This window comes from Scophthalmus maximus, chromosome 9 (assembly GCF_022379125.1).
Source record: "Scophthalmus maximus strain ysfricsl-2021 chromosome 9, ASM2237912v1, whole genome shotgun sequence".
Taxonomy (NCBI): Eukaryota; Metazoa; Chordata; class Actinopteri; order Pleuronectiformes; family Scophthalmidae; genus Scophthalmus; species Scophthalmus maximus.
The window spans coordinates 9,108,632-9,130,410 of NC_061523.1; the positions used below are offsets into that span (position 1 = coordinate 9,108,632).

The following is a 21,779-nucleotide window of genomic DNA, read 5'->3' on the forward strand; positions in this document are numbered from 1 at the left end:
GTTACGGTAACGATTATTTACCATAGATTTACAGGCATGTCCTATACGTCCATGTGCACGCGTGCTACGCCTACACTCGCGCGCGAGCACATCCACACACATCACAGACACGCAAATGCAGCATGTAGTCATCGGGCAATAAAAGGGGGGTGCAACCGAGAGCTGGTCAATTACTTGTCTTGCTCCTATTTGTGAATGCTGTCTTTTATTGAGCTTGGGTGGAGGCCTGCTGTTGATTAAAACGGCCGGTCTCCAGCTGGAGACAGGGCCGGCTGAGATGGCTGCACACACAGTCACGTTCACTGCACACAGTCCTAAATGCGAGGAAATTCACACCTCTATTTGAGATTGAGATTAATTTTCTGCACCATGTGGCTTGTCTTCCCTCTTTAGCATGCACCCGTCTTATTATATAGGAGCATCTGCTCCGTGATGATGATGTAAATGGATTTCGAATGTAGATTATTTTATACCCCGCTGAAATGAGCAGTGTTCACCAGGGGGAATGATTCCTTGTGTTTTCCCATGTCTTAATCCAAGCGTACACTTTTCATCCAGATTTTTTGGGGGGCAGAGGGGGGGATTTACATTCTCCCAGTGAGGATCCATGCTGTCAGTTATTGTTTACTGTCGACATGCACTTTTTGCAATAGATAATTAGAGCTTAGATTGTTGTAGCATCCACACCTCCATTGATTTGTAGAATCTCTTAGCGGGCCCCCTCTCCATCCTCTCCTCCTTCTCCTCCTCCCTCAGCCTCTCCCTTCCTTTAGGAGCAAAAAGCTCCACTCATCTGTTTTCTGTGTATGAATTTCCAGCCGTGCATTAGTCTCCCTGACATGTTCAAGCGATGCTTTATTTAGCTTGTCGGATTCTGCAAATAAACGCAATCTCGGGGTTTATGGAAAAATGGATAAAAATTAGATTGTAAGGTATTGATCTGGATTGTGAGTAGTTGGTGCGCTTGTGTGTGTGTGTGTGTGTGTGCAGTGGTGGTTATGGGGGGGTCAGCTCTCATCTGTGTGAAGGGGGAGGGGGCGGGGGGTGAAGCCGTAATTCAGGGCTATTGAACCCCCTGCCACCGGCGGCATCGATCGCCAGGCAGCGCTTATGAGATCACACCTGAGCACTGGAGACTGCAGAGGGGAGGGGAGAGAGAGGGGGGGGTGGGGGTGGGGAGGGAAAGGGGCGACGCAGGAGTGTAGAGCGAGAAAGAGAGAGAAACAGAAGGTTGTGATATGATCAGCTCCTTACCCACTGTCTGAGGGCCTGTTAAGGTGTTAACATCAAGCCTCAGAGCCAATTACCTAACCCTGCAAGTACACTAGCACCACACACACACACACACACACACACACACACACTGTGGCAACAGAGGAGGAGAAGGAGACAGCATTACTGGACACTTGCTCTAGTTTCCCCTCCTCCTTTTCCTCCTCCTCCACATGTTCTCCATCTTTCTCGTCTTTCCAGGACGACTCCACCATCTTGACCTCTCAATTACCACCCCCCCCCCCCCCACACACACACACACACACACACGCACACACAAACACCTTCTCTTTGCGCCCTAAACATCCACCCCCTTTTACTCCTCCCCTGAAGCCCATACCTCCAGCACCCCTCCACCCTAGAGCCTCCTCTCCTCCTCCCCCTCCTGCCCCCATCACCCGTTCATACACACTCCCCCTGCGGCTCTGTGGGTTATTATAGTGAAATATGAAGCGGTGTGGATTCTAGGCTTCATGAAATTTCCATGAGCATTGATCTGATCTGATGTGGGTGATTGCTAGGTGAATCCCTCCAGTCCAGGGCTGTTGCTCATCTATTCATTTATTTATGGCAGTTATGTTTTACTGGCTTTGATTTGCTCTTCTGGAGAGCGACAGCTAAGGATTATAAATATACCTGTATGGGAGAGTGTGCTTTGAATCCCGGAGTGTACCTGCACACCTCTCGTCTTTCGAGGCAGGAGAGTTCTTTCTCTCTCTTTTTCCTCTCCCAACACTAATTCCTATATGAAATGTGAGATATTGAGCATAGATATAGGAGCATAAAATGCCAAGATAATCCCCAAAGAGACACAGCCAGGTAGTTAGTGGTGTGCGTTGTCCCCCACATTCCCCTCCCCTGGTTTATGGTCCTTGAAAAAAGAGCGGAGACAATATCACTTCCTCTCTCAATTACCAAAATTGTCTCTTTATTTGTAATAGTGGGTATCTCTGTATGTCTCTGGGTTTTTATGCTATTGTTCACTAGAGGCTCATTTGGCACATTGTGGCGAACTGATAAAAAATTCATCATAAAAACAAAAGCCTTTGAGACGAAAGAGGGGATGTTGTCGGAACAATCCCCCCTCCTCAGACTGCAGGCCTAATCCAGGGCAAATCCTCCTTAAGGCTTTAGAGAGATCAGAGAATGGGGAAGTAATGTCAAATATTTGTCCTCAGAAATAATTCATACTTTATTTGTTGCATGTGATCATCTCATTGTTTTGCCTCGTTTTATCAGTGGACCAGCTGTCCTCTAATGTGTGTCATTCCTCAGAAGTTGAGCCTGCCTCTGGCATCTCTGCTCCGACTCCCCCCCCCCCTCTGTACTGTCTTTTCCTCTGGCTTTTCACCTTTCCTTTCTTTTCACTCTTATGGATTACTGGAACGTCCCGCTGGGAGGGCTGTCCAAATGCCTTTGTGTTGCCAAAACAGAGCATCACCGATGCCTGTTCTTTTGCTCCCTTGGTCGTTTGTGTGTTTGAGTGAGTGGCTCTGGAGGCGCCATGGTGAAGTCACTGGAAGGTCCAGCAGGACAGCTTGTACTCATAGCCTCTAGGGGCCTCTTTCTGAGGGCCGCCTAGTCAGCCTGGCTGCTCAGATGTGAGGCGCGCAGGGCATCAGCCCCCGGGAAACGTCCAAGCTGCGACCCACAGGGGAAACAGACGGAGCGCACAGACACATACAGGCAGTCCTCATGCATCACGGCTCCTCTTCTTTCACTTTTCACACGTGTACAAGTAGAAATACATACATGTCAAATCCACATAGGCTGCTGCTTACTCTTTACAGAAGCAGCATCGTACAGGCCGTAGGCCAGACAAGTAGTCAAGACTGCCATCTACGTGTGTGTATGGACTCCCTAAGCAAACCACAAAGACACTGAGGGGGGAGCAGACAGAGGCGAGAGAGAGAGTACATTAGAAATGAATTATGTGGAGAGAGCACTTATCCAACAATCCTCCTCAGAAGTGTTTGTACTATAAGCCTCAGATCTTCATTGTATTTATTCTAATGTTTAAATATTCATGGTAAATCTTCTCATATTCAATTACCGTAGCACGACCAGCATGCAGAGAGAGTGCTTTCTCCCTGCTGCCTGGATGATCTGACTGTGTGTGTGTGTGTGTGCACGTGTGTGTGTGTGTGTGTGTGTGTGTGTGTGTGTGTGTGTTTGCACGTGTGTGTGTGTGTGTGCACACGTGTGTGTGTGTGTGTGTGTGTGTGTGTGTGTGTGTGTGTGTGTGTGTGTGTGTGTGTGTGTGTGTGTGTGTGTGTGTGTGTGTGTGTGTGTGTGTGTGTGTGTGTGTGTGTGTGTGTGTGTGTGTGTGTGTGTGTGTGTGTGTGTGTGTGTGTGTGTGTTTAGCTTGTTCCCCGGAGCGATCAAGCCTTTGTTATATTGGAACCAGGCACTGTAATTGCTTATATTAGTCGCTGATCAACGCAAGACCACAGGACACACACATACACACGCCTGATTCCTGACAGTCTTTTTATTAACCACCAAAGCGGGCGACAGAGAGAGATTCATTACATCACAGGCAAACAAAGAGACACACCAGACTTAATAGAAAACACCCACATTTGCAGAATGTAAAGCCGTGCTTAATTCAGTCATTTCTGCCGTCAGTCGATTCTCCCGCTTTGTCTCTCAGTTGCTCTTGAACAGTAGGTGTTTTCATTATTAAGAATCAAGCGTTAAACTTTTTTTTCCCTCCCCTCTCTCCCTTCTCTCTCTTTTCCCCGTTGGTGCTCAGCTCTGAACGAGCCAACTATAGACTACGGCTTCCAGAGGTTACAGAAGGTCATCCCCAGACACCCCGGAGACCAAGAGAGATTACCCAAGGTACAGTGCCTCCACTCCTCTCTATGTTAGTGCTCGCACTGGTTGCCACACGCTGTTATTTTATAGGAATTTGTCTTGGTAACACTGGTACAGAGACGTATTGACAACTTCTAGGGTTTCATACAGCATATATGGATATATACATGGCACAAGGGCGGCGTGACCTCACACACAGAGGTATGACTGTGTGTTACAGACAGTAGGCTATACACGACACCATGCAGTATGCACATAAACATTTTATCATATGTTCATGGTCATTTTCTGCTCAAACAAACACCGTATTTGCGCAGCAAACGCACAAACAACTCTATTCATCCTACCACTGAGTATAAGGTCATTTAGACTGGCAAAGTGGGATAGAGGAAAGGGATAGATGGAGGGAGGAAAAGAGGGATGGAGAGAGAGAGAGAGAGAGAGAGAGAGAGAGAGAGAGAGAGAGGGGAAAGGAGGTTGAGGGGAGAGAGGAAGAGAGAGGCAGAAGCAGGTTAGGTGATCCATCATAGCTGTCCAGTCTTACCTCCTGCTGGGTCAGTGGATCGAAGTCAACCCCGGGTGGACTTTATTACTTCCAGCACACACACACACACACGCACACACACACACACTTCTCTGTGCCTGTGCGTGCACACACATACACACGCGTTGTGAGGAAGTCACCATGAGGCAGAGATGGAGAGCCCAGGTAGATGCAGAAGGAAGATAGAGAAATCACTTGTCCTCTCTGTGTGTCATGCCCGGTGGATCCAAGACTTGTCCCGGTGAGTTCTGGTCTTTAGCCTATCAACCCCCTGTATCTCTTTAAATATCTTTGTATCCATCTGTCTCCTCTCTTCTCCTCTTCCTCTCTTCCTCCGCGGTGTCTCTTTCTCCTCTAAATGAACAGCGGTAGCTGGCAGGCCCGGTTGTTCATTTCGCCTCTATTGATTTGTGCCTTTATTGAGGTAATAACAGTTTGTTGACCACACTTCTCTCAACTGTTGGCCTCAATCATTGCAGAGAGGGGCAGGAGAGGGGCACACGCTGGCAACTTCTTGGGCAAAAAAACGTCCAATTCGTCAATTTTTAATCGTGAGGACATTGATTGGGATTATAATGTATTCGGGTCTAGTGGCACCTTTTTTGCAAGGGGATTCTTAATGAACCCACAGTGGGACACGAGCTGGATATCTGCAAGGGCCTGTTCCATCTCTGCAAGTTATGGTAATGATCCAGTGTCCAGCTGAAAACAGGCCCCCTACCGCGCCGTAGCTGATAGTCGGAACGAGGACGGAGCGCTGGGTAGCTCAGGCACAGCCAGGCTGCAGGGAGTTTAGCCGAGGCTGTGGTTTAGCCGGGGGTCTGTGGCCGGCTAATGAGTGACCGCCCTGCCAGACGAGGCCAGACTCTGCTCTGGATCAGGTTCCCCTTCCTGTTGACGTCTCTGTGGGCCTGACTTTACGGGAAGAGACCCTGCGCCCAGGAAATGGTCTCCCCTTACAGCATCAGAGCTAGGGAGGCAGCACGGCGCTAACCACATTTATCTGTTTATCAGAACGACTCTGGAGCGCTGCCTAATCGCGTTTAGCCACTGGACAGATCCCTTTGCTAACGAGAGACTGATAGGTACAGACAGGGCACCGGACCCTGAGAGGGTGATTAATAGAGAGAAGGAGGTCAGAGGAGAAGAAGAGGAGGAGGGAGACAGAAGAAAATAGTGCGGAGGTGCAGGTGAAGAGGAGGGAGAGGATGGGAGGAGAAAGCACAGACAGTCAGGAGGATGGCCCCTAAGGAGAAGGATGCGAAGGGCTATGAGTCTCATGGCAGACGGAGGCAAAAAAATAATAATAATAATTTAGATGAAGTGACTGAGGTTTCATGTGTCCTCCCTGAACACCGTTACACCCCAGCTGCGGATCTGTTTGTGCCCTAATGCCTCAGACTTCCCTCATTTCCCACTCCTCCTGCACTCCCTCCCTCCTTCCCTCCTCCTCCCTCCCTTCATCCATCCGTCTATCTAGCAATCCCTGGGAGGCATGGGACGTCGAGGAAAAGCAGAGAGAAGGAGGCGAGGAGCAGAGCATACATACTAAAGAACCACTTACCTACCTTGGGCCTCTACGTCTCTCAATCACCTCGAGCAGGCCTCCTCTCTGCTCCCCCCCCCCCCCCCTCGCCCCTTCCCCCCTCTTGCCTCCCTCTCTGCTTCCCCCAGATAGTGCTGGTAATGGGAGGTTAACACAGAGGCAGCGCTCCCATTATTGAGTGAATTTAGCACCTCGGACAGCGCTCTACAATCTTTATTGCTTTGCTGACCCTCTCGTCATGTCCTGGCTGTGCTCGACAGGCTCCACATGTGCATGGCCGTGTGTGCGGTTGCGCCTGTGCGTGCGTGTGCGTGTGTGTGTGTGTGTGTGTGTGTGTCTGTGTCTGTGTCTGTGTGTGTGTGTGTGTGTGTGTGTGTGTGTGTGTGTGTGTGTGTGTGTGTGTGTGTGTTGTGTGCGCTGTGTGCGCGTGTGTGTGATATGAGGTCTGATTGAAAGGCGGTGTGTCACGGAACAGAGAGCCCACATGCTCCGGGGCTTGTTCACAGCGAGGGATACACTCAGGAGGGTATAGCGCACAGCGTGTGTGTGCGCGGGTGCAAGAGAAGGAGAGAGAGAGAGAGAGAGAGAGAGAGAGAAACGAGGGGAAGGTTGGAGGAAAAAGGGGGCTGCAATTTTCTGGTTGTCGCGCCTCCAGCATATATCCTGGCCCCGGCACATTAACTTTTAAAAAGGGTTTCGTAGGGCTGTAGGTGTCTACATCACACACGCACATACAGTATAACGACTGCCTGGAGTCACACACTCATACACTCAGCGAGGGGAAAAGAATAGAGACAGCGCGAGGAGAGAAAGGAGGGTAAGCGGTAGAAAATGAGCGCGGAGAAACGGCAACACTGTGTTAGGATAAATGTTTGATGTGGGAAATTCCACTTGGCGGTTTTCATCTGAGCAATGATGTTCTACATTTATCACACAAAGTGGATGCAGGACTATTCACTCGGATCATTACCAGGGTTAATACGGGGCAGGGGACGGGTGTGTCCCAGCTGACGAGGGGAGTTGTATAGCCGTCAACCTGATGATATGTTGTGTTAAATGAGATTGATGTGGGATCATGCTCGCTAGATTCATGATCCAGCGGCGACAGGAGGGAGGAGAAGATGTAGAAGATGGTTGACTGATAGAGAGATATAGGCTCATGTTTTATTCACAGATAACGGTATCTTCCCTCTGCTCTCCCAAACTGCCCGGCGAGTAACAAAGTGCCGGGACAGGCCCATTTCTCTTCCTCTCCCTTCCTCTGGCTGCCTCGCTCCCCTCTCACACACTCTGTTCTGCATTCACAGCATAATGTAAGAAGGGAAATGTAATAAAAGTGACTGAACTCTTTGAGCTGTCACACGCGTGATCAATCTCCTTTGTCTTTCTCTGCTTGATTGCAGGAGGTGATCCTAAAGAGGGCGGCGGACCTGGTCGAGGCCTTGTACGGGATGCCCCACAATAACCAGGTAAATGCGCACACACGCACACAAATAAAATTTAAAAGAGGTATGTACACAAGCATTTAATGTGTTTTTCTTTGATGAAGTTATGTTTGTGGTGAGGACCACTGGCAGCATCAAAGGCGGCGTCTCCGCTGGCCCCACAGCCACCCCACTGTGTTCACGCAAGATCTGGGACCCACAAACACACACACATGGGAATATGTCAGTTCTTTTATCAGCGGATATTCTGGAGGAGGAAGGGAGGAGAAGTGCAGTGAAAACTAGATGTAGAGGGAGGAGAGCGGGATTAACACATGGGGGCTCTGGAGGAGGAGGAGAAAGGAAACACAAATCAGGGAGGAAGAGGGGAAGAGGCATGATGGGTCTGTTAATGGGCCTTTCCTCCATTTACTGGAACCAATCCCACCACTCCCTGTGACCACTGATAAAACCACTCAGCCAGCTAGGTTTACATGCACAATATCACGAGTGGAGATCAAGCATTCTTGTGAGAGCGTTACGCCTCCAGCAAGAGCATAACTCCTCTCCTCTCCTCTCCTCCCACTGTTGCCGCTGACCACAGCTCTTTTTTTATCCCTCATTGTCAGGAGATGATTTTGAAACGAGCGGCGGACATCGCAGAGGCCCTGTACACAACAGTGCCACGAGGGCACAACCAGCTAGCCGGCCTTGGCAGCGGCTCCGTCCATGCTGGCATGATGGCTGTAAACTCCTTCACTGGGTCGGAGGTGGCGCAAACAGCCAATCAGGGTGAGCACACTCAACGGCGGAACAGTTCAATTCTTATCACGCGGTGGTGATTCTTTTTTTCTTTTTGAGGTGGATTGTAAAGATGAGCAGTGAGAGGGGGGAACTTTTATTTTTCGTGTGGGAAATTCAGAGATGGTGATTTAAGAGCTTGGAGCAAATGAGGAAGAGTCTGAAAAAGGAGGACAGGAGGAGGAAGGAAGAGGAGGAGGGTGGGAGATGGCAGCAAGAAACAGGGAAAACTTGAGAGGAGGAAAGAAAGACGACGAGAGGGTGAAGAATGGAGAAAAAGGGAGTCATGGATGGAGTACGATGGAGAAATATGAGTGGGTCCTAGGGGTGTGTATATTAGACTGGGGTCGGCCCCTGTCTGACAAAGAGAGATGTGGGTGCAGTCAGCGGTGATTCATCACATGTATCAGGGGATGGAGAGCAGAGTGGATCGACCAGCATCTGGATGTGTCGCAAAACTCGCAATGAGCCTCCTCATCTCTTCCTCACGCCCTTCATCATCACCCGGAAATTTCCTCAGATTTGAAGGAAACAACGGACGTCGGCTGCCTGACTTCTGGCCTGCTGTTCACAGCAGATGACAATGGGGAATTTGGTGCTACCCTAATTAAGAGGCGGCTGCTACAGCAGTGAAGTGCAGCCCGTGTGTCTGACGTTCAATTGACGTTTTAGTTTTTTTTTCCTCCAGTGTCAGCGTGTTTGACCTGAGATATATATTTATAGTGGTCGTTTCATCGTGTCCACCTTCGGTTCGCTGCCCCTGTATGTAAAGCATATGAAGGAGAAAGATTCTGAAAGAAACTCTGGCTTCACTTCTTCATAAATTACAAGAGGGCAGCAGAGGCCTTTCAGTGTTAATTGCCTTATCAATATTCTAATTTTGGAGAGGAGCCTGTAAGGTTCAAGGCCTCTTTTTCTTTTTTGTTAAAGGCGCTCGCTAGTTCCCTCTCGTATCATTCTTCCTGCGCTCTGTTCGTTGCTTTTCTCGCTCTGCCATATGCTGTCTGGGACTTTTTTGAAAAATGTATTTTGGCTTAATGTGTCCATTAGTCGTGTAAGGAAAGGAGCACTTGGCAGCGCTGCGTGTACAGTAAGCTTTCTGGTTTTGTTTTTTCCGCCATCCGCTATTCCCCTAACACCTCTACTCTCTCTCTCTCCGTCTCCCTCTCTTTCCCTGTCCATAGGTTTCAGTAGGAGTACGAGCAGCGTGTCCCCCCACGGTTATGTCCCGAGCTCCACTCCCCAGCAGAATAGCTACAGCTCTGTCTCCAATAGCATGAATGGCTACGCTAACTCTGGCATGGCAACCTTGGGCACCTCGCCCAACTTCCTCAATGGATCTGCAGGCAACTCGCCCTATGCTAGTGAGTAAACACACCACATCCTCGATCCTCAAACTGGGGAGGGGGGGAGGGGGGGTGAAGTCATGGCACCAAAGGTGGAAGAGAATGAATCGGAGCCTTTTGAACATGAAAGAACAATTGTCTTGACGGATATTGAGAAAGGGGGGGGTGGAAATGAGAAGCAGCACACACGGGGAGAAAGTCTTTCAGTTCAGCTGGCTCATCTGTTTCTTTAAGAACAGAGTCAAACGCAAATCCCCACTTTATTGGCTAGGGGAGCAGACCACCTAGCACCCCCCTGACACACACATACACACACACACTCACCCTCTACATTAAAGACCCTTGATTAAATCAATAAACTAATTGCTAGAGAAGCAATTCCATTTCAGCTCTTTGATACCTGGGTGTTAACAAGTATTTTAACAGGCTCATCGGCCCCACACAGACACTTTCAATCAATGGCCCCTCGGCCTGCCTTTGTAGGTCCAATTTTCATTAATTGATTAGTTAGGCCCCTTCATAAATGGATTATGACTTTATTGCGAGGATTTGTCAGGGAGGGCCATAAAAGCTAAGTGTTGGATAATAACAACAATAAAGGCAGAAGCAGATATCAGAGGGCAGGTGAAATACGACTCGGCTGATTGTAAAATCACTGAGGGGGAAAATGCTCTTAGTGTATTAGCAGACGAAAGACAGACCGGGGAGAAGTGGATGGATGAGGCGGTGGTTTGTGGTCGTGAAGACAACCTTCGCATGAGTCTCGTGATCGCGACCTGCACAAGGTGGCAACTCACAGCTATCGCGCATCAAGTGCTCATTTGAAGAATCCAAATATTTAACGAAACGGAAAATAAACCTTTTTTTTAAAATGCTATTTTGCTTTATAATCTTCACAAAATAGTAGAGTAATTCTGTAGAACTCAAGTTGATCATTTGACAGATTTACGTCATTGACGATGCATTTCGCTGGATCCCTGGGGAGGGGAGTTCAACTTTGGTTAAAAATCTGCAGTTAACTTATTAGCTAGTAATGTCAGAAACTAATCTAGCCCTGTGAATAGGTGCTGTCAATTTCTATAACCAAATATTTTTCCAAAGACATCAGATAAAAGGCTGTGAGATATGCCCAAAATCTTGTACAATGTTACATGTGGTTATATGCATCGTCTCTACTATGTATTTTGGGGCCATGTCGTTGTACATGTTGCGTTGCACCAGCGGCAGCCTTACCTCCGTCTCTCCTCCTGATTCTTTGCCGCAGGCCAAATCCTCTTGCAATGTCAGAGTTGGGAGTTTGTTTTGAGCACTCAACTGCACTCTTGTGACTCATCCTTCGACTGTTTCCGTTCTGCTCTTGCTATGACAAGATTGTTGGTGGTCAAAGAGGTTAACGGTGGTTGAGTCTGGTGTGGGGACTTTGTCTGTGGCATCATTTTGCGAAGGACATTTCCAACATGTCAGACTTTTCGAACCCGAACCACATTGATCAATCCGCGTTGTTGTGTGGAAGAACGTAAAGCGTCGTCTAAAAAACAAAATTTATTGCGGTAAAGATCGTGATTTGCGGTGCAACAAAATAAACAATAGAGCATATTATGGAACAATATATACCCTTCAGTCCTTGTTGGGTATGGTCAGATACAGATAAACCCATGGTTAAAAGATGAAGCACAAAGAAGCAGCAAATGATCAGGCTGCAGACATCGTGTATTATCAGCCCATTTGTTGTATTTATTGGAACCACTGGCATCTACTGCGTGATTATCTGTGATAAAGCGGATGTAGGAGAGCCTCGCCTGTGAGTTGTTCTGGAAACAAATTACGGCAACAGCAACCAAAGTTTGCGAGGAGATGTTTATCAAGTTGTTGCAGCCCTGGAGCACATGAGGAGTCATCAAAACGGACTGATCGGAGGAAAAAGTGCCCCGAGCTGCTTTCAGTGCCAACTAAACACATTTTTTGTCTTAGCTATGGAATATCTCCTACACTTATCAACTTTTGTTTTTGTTTGAAGTCCCAGTTTGATGATCTGAGTCCAATATATTATCCCTCCTGCCATTGCCCATTGACCAGTCCCTTTCTGTTCATCCCGTCTGCCTGTCCTCTGCCCACGGTCTTCTCTCTAACCCCGTCTTTCCCCCTCTCCGCTTTCATCTTTCCCGCCCCGTCCTTCCCTGCCACGTTCCGTGCGACCCCCCCATAATCCCCCCCATCCCCCGCCCATCTCTCTCCTCTCAGTCGTGCCATCAAGCCCCACCATGGCGTCATCGACCAGCCTGCCCTCCAACTGCAGCAGCTCCTCCGGCATCTTCTCCTTCTCCCCAGCCAACATGGTGTCTGCTGCCGTCAAGCAGAAGAGCGCATTTGCCCCTGTCGTCCGACCCCAGAACTCCCCTCCGCCCACATGCACCAGCACTAACGCTAACAGCCTGCAAGGTAAGCCGCTTTTTTCTTTTTACATATGTAATGAATTTGTAGCTGCTTTTTATGTAAAAATTATTGTGTGGAAAAAGTCTAGTCACTTAAAACCTCATTTACTCGTAAATTTCCTTCTCAAGCTTTGCTCCTGCTCTTCACCTCCTTATGATAATAATATCTCACTTTTACCCCCACTTCTTCATCCTTCTTCACTCCCTGTTTCCTGCCTTTACCCTCCTTGAATCCTCCATTCTCCTTCCTCACTTTAGATCAGTCTTTTGTGGACTCTAGCAAGTACTCATCAGCCAGCGCTCTGCAGGGCCTGGCCTTCTCCTGAAGTATGTTATCCCTCTCTCTGACTCTTCTCTTTTTTTTGCTCGTTCTTTCCACTCCACAATATCCCGACGCTCGTTTTTTGCGAACACCAGCTTGTCCTGCCCTATCCTTCCTCCTCTTCTCTGTTTTTATTTGTCACTCTTGACTCGTCAGAGAGACAGCATGCCACGCCACATGTGCTCCATTTCCTGTTTTCGCTTCCTGCTTCCTGCCCGCGCTCCGGTGGGCGTCTCAGTGAGGAGGTGGTGGTGGGGGAGGGCGGGGGTTTTAACGCCATTCTGTTCTCCCATTTCCATCGAATGCAGCGCAGGCTCTGTTCGTCTAGGCAGGATGTAGTATGGTGTTGAGATCCTGAGAGAGAGAAATGATGGATGGGAATCTTTATCAGAGCCCCGAGCTAAGCACTTCCTCACTTCCTCTGTCGGCGTTGATGAGCGCTGACCACGGTGACCCAGGGGCTAGTGGCCACTGTGTGCTGATCACACTGACACGCACACGCACACACACACACACACGCGCGCGCACCGTTCTGTTAATCCCAACAAACCGGAGACACTTAGGAAATAACCTGGGAATTAGTGGATCGAGGAGAGAGAGGAATCAATAGTCAGCCAATATGTTATATGAAAAATTCCTCCCCCTGATGGCTTCTGTGTAAAAACGGGGTGGGGAGGGAAAGGGGTGAGGGGGAGGTGGCCGTGAGGAGGTGAAGACAGGAGCCAGTGGCAAGGCAGAGCATGATATAAGAAGTTAAGAATGTGAATAGAGGCTCACGTAAAAGGCTCGTAGATTCCATTTCCTTCTTCAAGTGTCGGGCATGATTTCATCACCCCTGTCATCCCGTGTCACCGCGTACGCTCTCTCTCTCTCTCTCATGTCTGATTTATGCTCCATGGTGCACAATGGGGCTCACACAACGTAACTGCTAACAATTAACAGTGGAAGCTCTCGCATGAAGCTATTCGGAGAGGCTGCGAAAAGCTGAATGATGTTGTCGGCGCGCCAAGTTAGCAGCGCGGCGGAGAAAAATGTTTTGATTTTGGGGCCTCAGAATGAGGAGATAATGAGGGAGAGTCGTCTTTGTTCGCCAGATGCCGGAGCACATTGCTGTTATGTGACTGTTGTGATGACAGATGAAACCCAGCAATCACATGACTGACCTCTCTCTCTCTCTCTCTCTCTCTCTCTCTCTCCCCCTCCCCTTTTCCCACAATGCAGCGATCCCTGGGATGATCGTTCCACCCATGTAGAGGATCTGGGATAGCTGGAGGTTTGGGAATTTTTACGAGGAAAAAAGACACAGTAGCGGAGTCTGGCGAGTCTCTGCTGTGCTCCGGAGCTGAACTGAAGGAAGTCAAGATAAGACGCAGGACTCTGTTAAACTCAGGCCTTTCCATTGGGATTTCATCTGAAGGGGATAAGGGAGGAGGGGGAAAAAAGGGACAATACGAACCTCTGTGATGTTTTTGTTTTTTTCCTCTTGGTTGAATTAGTGTAGCTTCTCTGACACCGCCTTTGATGGGGTGTATAGAAAAACCGATAGTTTGCCCACAGTGTGACACTGACCTCATGAAAAGAGCATTTATTTATCTTTATGTTTATGCCTGTAAGGTTTGGGTTTTGATTACTGGAGGCCCCACGTACCGTCTTGCAGTCCGCAGCTCGCACAAACAACAGTGAAGTGTTGGTTTGGCCGTGAAGTTTACCTAACCTCTGTCACAATAGAAGATGCTTTCCTTAGCTCAGCTGGCTTACGAAAACCACGAAACAACACGGTGGCCAAATGGCGCTAAGGCCAACAACACAAAAGAGCAAAGAAACACAGACAAGAACAAAATCAACCCCTTAATTTTGCTGCTAATTATCCCATACAACTAAAAAAATGGTGTATCAAGATCTCCCTCTGCTATTTTCAACATCCGAAACCATGCCGCTCTTCTTTTTTTTTTCCCCCTTTCCTTTGGTTTATTTGTTTTGAATTTTAATAAAAACTGTGAGGATTGAGCTGTTTGCAATATGCTTTTCTGCTTATCGTGTGAAGAAAAGGTGAAGATTTAGCCAAAATTGACATTTTGTCGGAGACTTTAGAGAAGACTTGAAAAAAGCCAACGGAGGATGTGTGCGTCCAGCCAGCACTGTACTGAAGGAGCCTAGCAAATATCAAATTAGAATAAATGCGTGATATATGTGATCTATTTTTGTATATAAAAAAAAAATGTTGAATTGTTCATTTGACATTTTCTTTTCTTTTCGCAATAGGTTTTAGTTTGAAATGTAAACATTAAATGTCTTAAGGCAGCTTCTCAGTACAGAAGATAGATTTTACTGTGTTGTCACTATCTCAACTGCGAAACATGAAAAACATGGATTTGGATACAAAAAGAGGATTCCTGTAAAATATCCTATAAATAATGTATTTATCCCTTGTATTTGTACATTGTCTCTGACCCCCCCTCCCCCTGTTTAGTTGTGTTGTGTAAGTTTAATACAGTAAGTGAACATATTTCACAGTGTTTTGTTTCCTTATTTACTGTTGTCCCTCACTATTTAAATGTGACTCTTTTTTTAAAATCTTTTTTTTTTGTTTGTTTGTTTGTTTGTTTGTTTGTTTTGTATGTTCATTGTTTTTGCATTGGTAAACCATGCTTTCATTTGTTGATACAAAACATGCCATTGTCTATTTTTGTATTATTTGTAAGTTAATAAAAAAATCTTCTTTTTTTTTCCTTATGAAAATGTTTATTGTATGGCAAAAAGTAGCATCTTATTCAGAGTATTTGGTTGAAGTAGATTTTTTAAGAATATATACACACATTAATATATACTGTAAATCTATATCTTTTTGTTTGAACTCTTTGAGGCTTTCAGATTGATACTGTTCTTGAACTGATAATATGCATGGGTTCTTCTCTTGAGTGACACTTTCTTTTCTTTTTTGTGCGTGGAAACCAAGAGAAGTAAGAAATTGCTCTGTGTTTTTCTTTCTTCGTGTTTCCTCTTTTCCCCCCCGCTCTGTTCTTTCTTTTCCTACGTTATTTATGCCTGCTTACATACTGTATCTATATACTCTTTCTTTTCTTTCTTTTTTCTGTCACTGTAATCTTTACCAGCAGTCTAGATGCCTTAACAATGCAAACCCATTCTTCATTCAATCACGTGTACAGTTTTCTACCCTCACCACAATTGTCTATTGCCACAGAGGAATTCATGGGAACTTGGGGACAAAGCACAAACCCACTCTGTTTGGTGGTGAAGCCAGACTAGAATACAAAGAGCCATAATTCAACAATCACACACACCCTGATGTACTATAATACTACAGCAATGGCATGCTTTGAAGGACAGTCAGCGCTGAGAGGCCCGTCTCAGCTGTGCTCATTGCACTTTAGTGTTCACAGAAACACTTTTGTCTTTTCTTTTCTTCTTTTGGCGATTATGTTTAAAACATTATTTTTGATTGATTGATAATTCCAACAGCATGATGGTAATATTTCTCATCAACCACAGGATCACAACGCAGAGCCGTTTCAGTTGTAGTACAAAGGGGCGCACGGTGAAGACGAGCACTGTCACAGCACAAGTTTAATGTCACACGTGGAGTCGTAGGTCTGACTCCGGCATCCGACAGCCGATCCCCCGGTCCCGTCCCCTGTATTCGCCTTTTGGACAATACAGCTTCATTACAAGCCAAACAGAACAAGAACGAGTGAGGGGGCATGAAAAGGGTGGCTCCTTGGCCCCTCGGCCATTTCTGTAGTCTTTTTCTTTGTGTGTCTTCAAGCTGTTGCTGGACAGAGAATAGGGCTTTTCTCTCCGCTTTTCTTTCCTAGAGTCTGGTTTTGTTAAGTGGCTAGAAAGGGACGTTTTTAACAGAGGCGCCTGCTGACAGACAAGTGTTTTCCAGGCACTTGTGTGCTTGCGCTGGTCTGGGCCGGGCCAGGAGGGGCCGCACCATATCTGTTTCAAATGAACTACAGAGGTCTGTTGTCATACAATGGTTGCTTTGTGAGCAAAGTTCCATCCCGTTTATGAATATTGGTAATGGGTGACAAAAAGTTTTGTATTTAGGTAACAAACAACAACAAAAAGATGCAAACCAAATAGCTGGTGTCTATTTTTTTCCCCTCTGTTTTGTCTTTGACTGCAAATACACTGAACAGCTCTATGGTATAAGGGAAGAAAGAAAATCTACTGTATAGATTGTTATTGTTTTTGATGAAAAATGAGCTGTAAGATAACTTTTGGACTCTCACAATGTTGAATTAAAGTTACCTCTTGTCTGTGGCTTATGTCGTGACTTTGTTATTTTAATATCTGATTTCATATGATTAGTAGGACTCACTGCGTTTTTTAAATGTATTTATAAAGATACATTTAAATTTAAAATGAAAGCAATTGATATTTATTCCAATCAGTCTAAACTCAATAAGCCATAATGACTAAATGAAAATTTCAAAAGCTGAAAATTCATATTCATATTGTAAAAGCATTCAGACCCTTTGCTTTGAGACCTCTGTAGAACTTCATGTTAAAATTGTGGCGGTGCATAGGGCATCAGGGCACAGGGAGCGTTTCTAAAGCTTTGAGCGTCTCCAGGAGCACAGTGGCCTCCATAACTGTGAAATGGAAGAAGTGTAAAAGCAACAGGACTCCTGGAGTCCAGCAACTGGGACTTAGGGCCTCGGTTAGAGAGGCGACGAACAAGTCAACAGTCACCGTAACAAAAATAAAAAGAGATCTGTAGAGATGGGACAACGTGCCGAAAGGACGACCATCTCAGCAGCACTCCATCAGTCAGGCCTTCATGGTCGAGTGGTAGGACCGAAGTAAACGTGACACCGCACTTGGTGTTTGCCCAAAAGCATTGAAAGGGTTTTGAGAGGCCGAGGAAATCAATTCTCTGGTCTGATTAATTTGAACTCTTTGAGCAGAACTCCAAACACTGTATCTGGCAAACACCAGGCGCTGCTCATAACCTCGCTTATACCATGACTACAATAGGACAAACTGCCCAAATCCAGATGTGCAAAGGTTGCAGACACATCTAAAACTTGAATCTATAGCTGCTGCTAAAGGAGCTTCTACAAAGCATTGAATTATTGGTTTGAATACTTTTATATATGCAAAATTAATTTGGTTGAAATTTAAAAAAAAACCTACTTTCAGTTTGTCATTACAGATTACAAAGTGCAAGCGTAATGGATCAAAACGTTAAGTCTATCGGTTAAATTTAAATCCAGGGCACAATAAAATGAGCCAAAAAGCTAACGGCGTCTGAATATTTCCAAATGCCGCTGCACATTCAAACCCTGTGGACGCCAGCGAGGATGGTTTTGTTATGTTTATTCTCTTGTTTTGACTGAAAATGTCATCAGCAAATACCTGACAGGCGGCTGAATGAGAGCAGAGGAGGAGAGTGGCTGCATGAGAGTAATTCCACAGGTCAGAAACAGGCCTGCGCCCCCCCTCCCCCCCCTCGGCTCCTTTCTCTAATGAATCTAATTCATTAATGCATTACTGATGGCATGGTGAACATGGTTAGCCTGACAAGTTTCCTCCTAAACATATTAGTTAATGATGATTCCAAGGTTATTAATTGCAAACGCACCAGCCCACCATAATTGAGTCATCATTTGCATACCCGGTCATCAGCAGAAAATTAATTTCTTTTTTATTTTTCGCATATCTAATTTAGGGGGCCCGCGATTGGATTAGCCCGGGAAAACAGCGGATCCCGGGGATTCTGCTGACCTCAAAGTGTTCCAGGGTCTCCACGGTAACTGGAGGCTTCCGCAACGCCAAGGGGGAGAGCAGGACGACCTGGAAGTATACTGATGAAATAAGGACTCATAAACACTGTGCACGCTTGTGTGTGTGTGTGTGTGTGTGTGTGTGTGTGTGTGTGTGTGTGTGTGTTTGCCTCCTTAATTGCCTAAAGGTTCATAACTGCACAGGGCTATTTATTTATTAATTTCCCCCTCCCATGTACCTAATAACAGAGTTGATAGTTTGCTGACAAACAGTAAAGTGGGTTGCGGTGTGCACGATTTAGCGGTAAGAGGTGGGATATTGAATTATGGAGGTTACACAGTCAGAGCAGGGGAAAGACGAGTCCTGGAGCCTAATGTTTTTGATTAGCAAGCCGAGCACCACTGCCGTGTGTTGCACTACACAGCTGCAGGGATTCAGCTACCCCAAATGCAGCTTGCGGTGCAACACATACACACACACACACGCGCGCACACACTCATAAATCATAAATACACATAGACAAAAGGTGAACCCATTTGCTCTTTATTTCCAGCAGCTTTTCAGGTCCAGATAGACTGGTCAGTGTGGGAGGAAGACAATAGGAGTGGAAGGCCGAGGGCAGCACGGAGCCATGCAGACCTCAGCCCTCTGGAGACGTAACATTAAAGACGCTATTCCTGGAGAACTACTCCTCCAGATAGAGATGGCGGAGCCTCCGCACATCAAGAGAGGTGCTGTTCAGGAGCTTCTGTGCCACTAGTATCCTAATGAAATATATTAATGCACATACTGTATTCCTTGCTCTCCTACTCCCTCTTTCTCGTTCTCCTTCCTTCCTGCATGGACACATGAAGGGAGAAAGAGCGGGGAGGCGTATTTGAAAGAAAAACAGGAGTCCCCAAGGGGGGATCCCGGATAAAGAAAGGAGAGGAAAGAAATAGAGAGGAGAGAGGTATGTGAGTGGAGTGGGGTGGGGGGGTATTCAGAATGGAGGCAAACCTAGATAGTATGCAAAAAAAAAGACAAGGAGAGGAAGAATGAATATTAATAATATTCTGTGCAGGAAAATAGTCACAATGGACATCGTGAGGAGACGTAGAGAGGCAATGGGACGCAAGTTCCTGGCCCTATGTGTGTTTGCAGACGCACACAAGCAGCATTTCCACATCTGCGTATGCACGAACACAGCAGCCAGTAAGACAGAGCATATTTGAGTGCAGGCACAGCTTGGATGAGTGTGCACTCACATTCAGGTTTGCGCGCTCGCTCGCTCGTACGAGGGTGTGTGGTCGTTTCCCACAGTAATTATCCCGGTGACTGTGGGTGTCTGTCTATGATCTGTGTGGTACCTGTCAGAGGGAGCCCGGCAGAGCCCGTGCTTTATACTCCCTGTAATTGCTGCTGCTAATTTACTGTGCGTTGGCCTAATGAGTAGGGAGGTGAGGGGCTGGGGTATGTAATGGATGTTAGAGAAGATGGAGATAGAGAGATGGATTTCACCACTGCCGGCGGGGGGGGGGGGGGGCCGGCTAACTGTTGTGTGTTAAGCAAGCATGTAGAACACTTATCTTTATTGTTCTACTAAAATGAAAAAAAAAATGAAAAAGATAAGCTATTTGCCCCCCCCCCGTCTTTTCTCTCTCCTCCATCCTCCCCTCAGCTGATGTTACAGTGGCGACTGCAGCGTAGCGCATGAGACAACCTTTTTTGTTATGTTGATTCATGATAAAAAGCCAATCCATAAATAATATAGATTATTTATTCCATTTATTCACATGCTAATTAGAGCTAGACGCACATACCTCAGAGAGATGGCATTTCCTTTTCTTTTTTCCCTCCCTCATCCGTTCCAGGGCAACACAGAACGACCAACTGACATTGAGACAGAGGCAGAGACAGTCACATATTAATGTCATTCACACTTTGAGGCACCAACGGTGTCTTGTGATGGGGACACGTCCACCCTTCATTTCTCCCTAATGAGGTCATGATAGAGGCCAGTGGTTCCGGCACACACACACACACACACACACACACACACACACACACACACACACACCATGTTTGTATATACACACACACACACACACACTCCACCTCTCTGCACAGTCTTGGTGAGCGCCCGATTGACAGGGTCGTCTTTGATTGATGCGCCGTGGTTCTTCCACATGTTCTACAGCTCAGTCATTTAATTATGTTTTCTAAGCATCATTAAGTACCATTATATTCTATCATATTCTAATGAGAGAGGTGGCCAGTCGCAGGACAAGCTAATTGGTGATTAATGTTGTGTATCAGTGAGAGACAACGCAAGATTGGCCGTTTAATGGCACAACACTGTATTTAAGTGCTGAATATGTAAAAAAAAAAGAAGACAAACACAGGGGTGGGGGAATTAGACGAGTCGTGATTGAAATCAAAACAGATATTGGCTCTTAAAAGTCTAATCTCTCACCCGTCCCCCTTGGCCTCGGTCCCACCTCCCCTCCTCCCACCATTTTGGACACACACACACACACACTTCCTGCATTATTCTGAATTGTTCACCTCTTAGCTGCATTACACACACTTACTCGGATAATGCAGGGAGCTGTCTCCGCAGACATAACTCACCTGCTCCTCCAGATTAACCACTAACTCAGTATTGATGCACTGCTTTGCAGGTACGCACACAAGAGCACACACACACACACACACACACACATGCACGCACGCACGCAAACACAGACACAGACACACAAGGACACAAACACCCTCATCTGGTATTGACATGCCGCGCGGCTGTAGGTGTTTCCATTTAAGGTCAGTCGATTGCCTTAAGTATGTAATGTTAGGAGGGGGTCCGTAAACATGTCAAATTAGCATTAATGAATGACCAGGCACTGGCAGCGGGAACTGTCAGGGTGTACGCCCAGGACAATACATTACCCTGAGTTATCCTGGCCTGCCCTCCTCTAAGACACACACACACACACACACACACACACACACACACACACACAGCCCAAGCAGACACAGTGTGTAAACTAATGGGACCCATTCAGTGGTCACACAACCTGCTTTAATGGGCTGTGTGGCTGATTGGTGTCCAAGAGATTTTTTTTTTCTTTCTAAAGACGTGAAACAAGCAGTAGACACAATGTTGGAGTATATGGAAAGTTTAAGGTAAAAAGAGGGGGGAAAAGTTCAAAGATTGACTGACACACCCAGGATGATAGAAAAAAAACAAGTGTGGGGGGGGGGGACGTATGAAAATAGATAGAGAGATAGATAGAGCACTAAGCCAGAGGGAGAGAAAACAAACTGTGGTATTTATTTTTTCTCTCTTCAGTGTTGAAACAGGAAAAGGACCTCTGGTTTAATAAACCTTGAATCCTTTCACAGAGGGTTTGTATGTTATTCTTCGGAGAAACAGATATGTGGGGAGGGAAGGGGAGACAGACAGAAAGAGAAGCAGAGAGCAGCAGGAGGAAAAAAAAACAAGATGCTCTGCAGCCATATGAATTTCGTTCTCCCTC

At 46.6% G+C, this 21,779-nt stretch overlaps 1 protein-coding gene across 2 annotated transcripts in view; it reads left to right on the forward strand.

Moving 5' to 3' along the window:
• ebf1a (EBF transcription factor 1a) overlaps window positions 1-16,794 on the forward strand; it is a 56,143-nt gene extending 39,349 nt beyond the window's left edge. Inside the window, exons 11-17 of one of the 2 annotated variants that reach the window (XM_035649980.2) lie at window positions 4,028-4,116; window positions 7,586-7,651; window positions 8,236-8,398; window positions 9,592-9,771; window positions 11,995-12,192; window positions 12,444-12,512; window positions 13,729-16,794. In XM_035649980.2, coding sequence (XP_035505873.1) covers window positions 4,028-4,116; window positions 7,586-7,651; window positions 8,236-8,398; window positions 9,592-9,771; window positions 11,995-12,192; window positions 12,444-12,511 — 764 coding nt within the window. In that variant the 3' untranslated portion in view covers window position 12,512; window positions 13,729-16,794. The remainder of the gene's footprint in view (window positions 1-4,027; window positions 4,117-7,585; window positions 7,652-8,235; window positions 8,399-9,591; window positions 9,772-11,994; window positions 12,193-12,443; window positions 12,513-13,728) is intronic. The other variant, XM_035649981.2, reaches the window with a different exon arrangement.
• The last annotated feature ends 4,985 nt before the right edge of the window (window positions 16,795-21,779 follow it).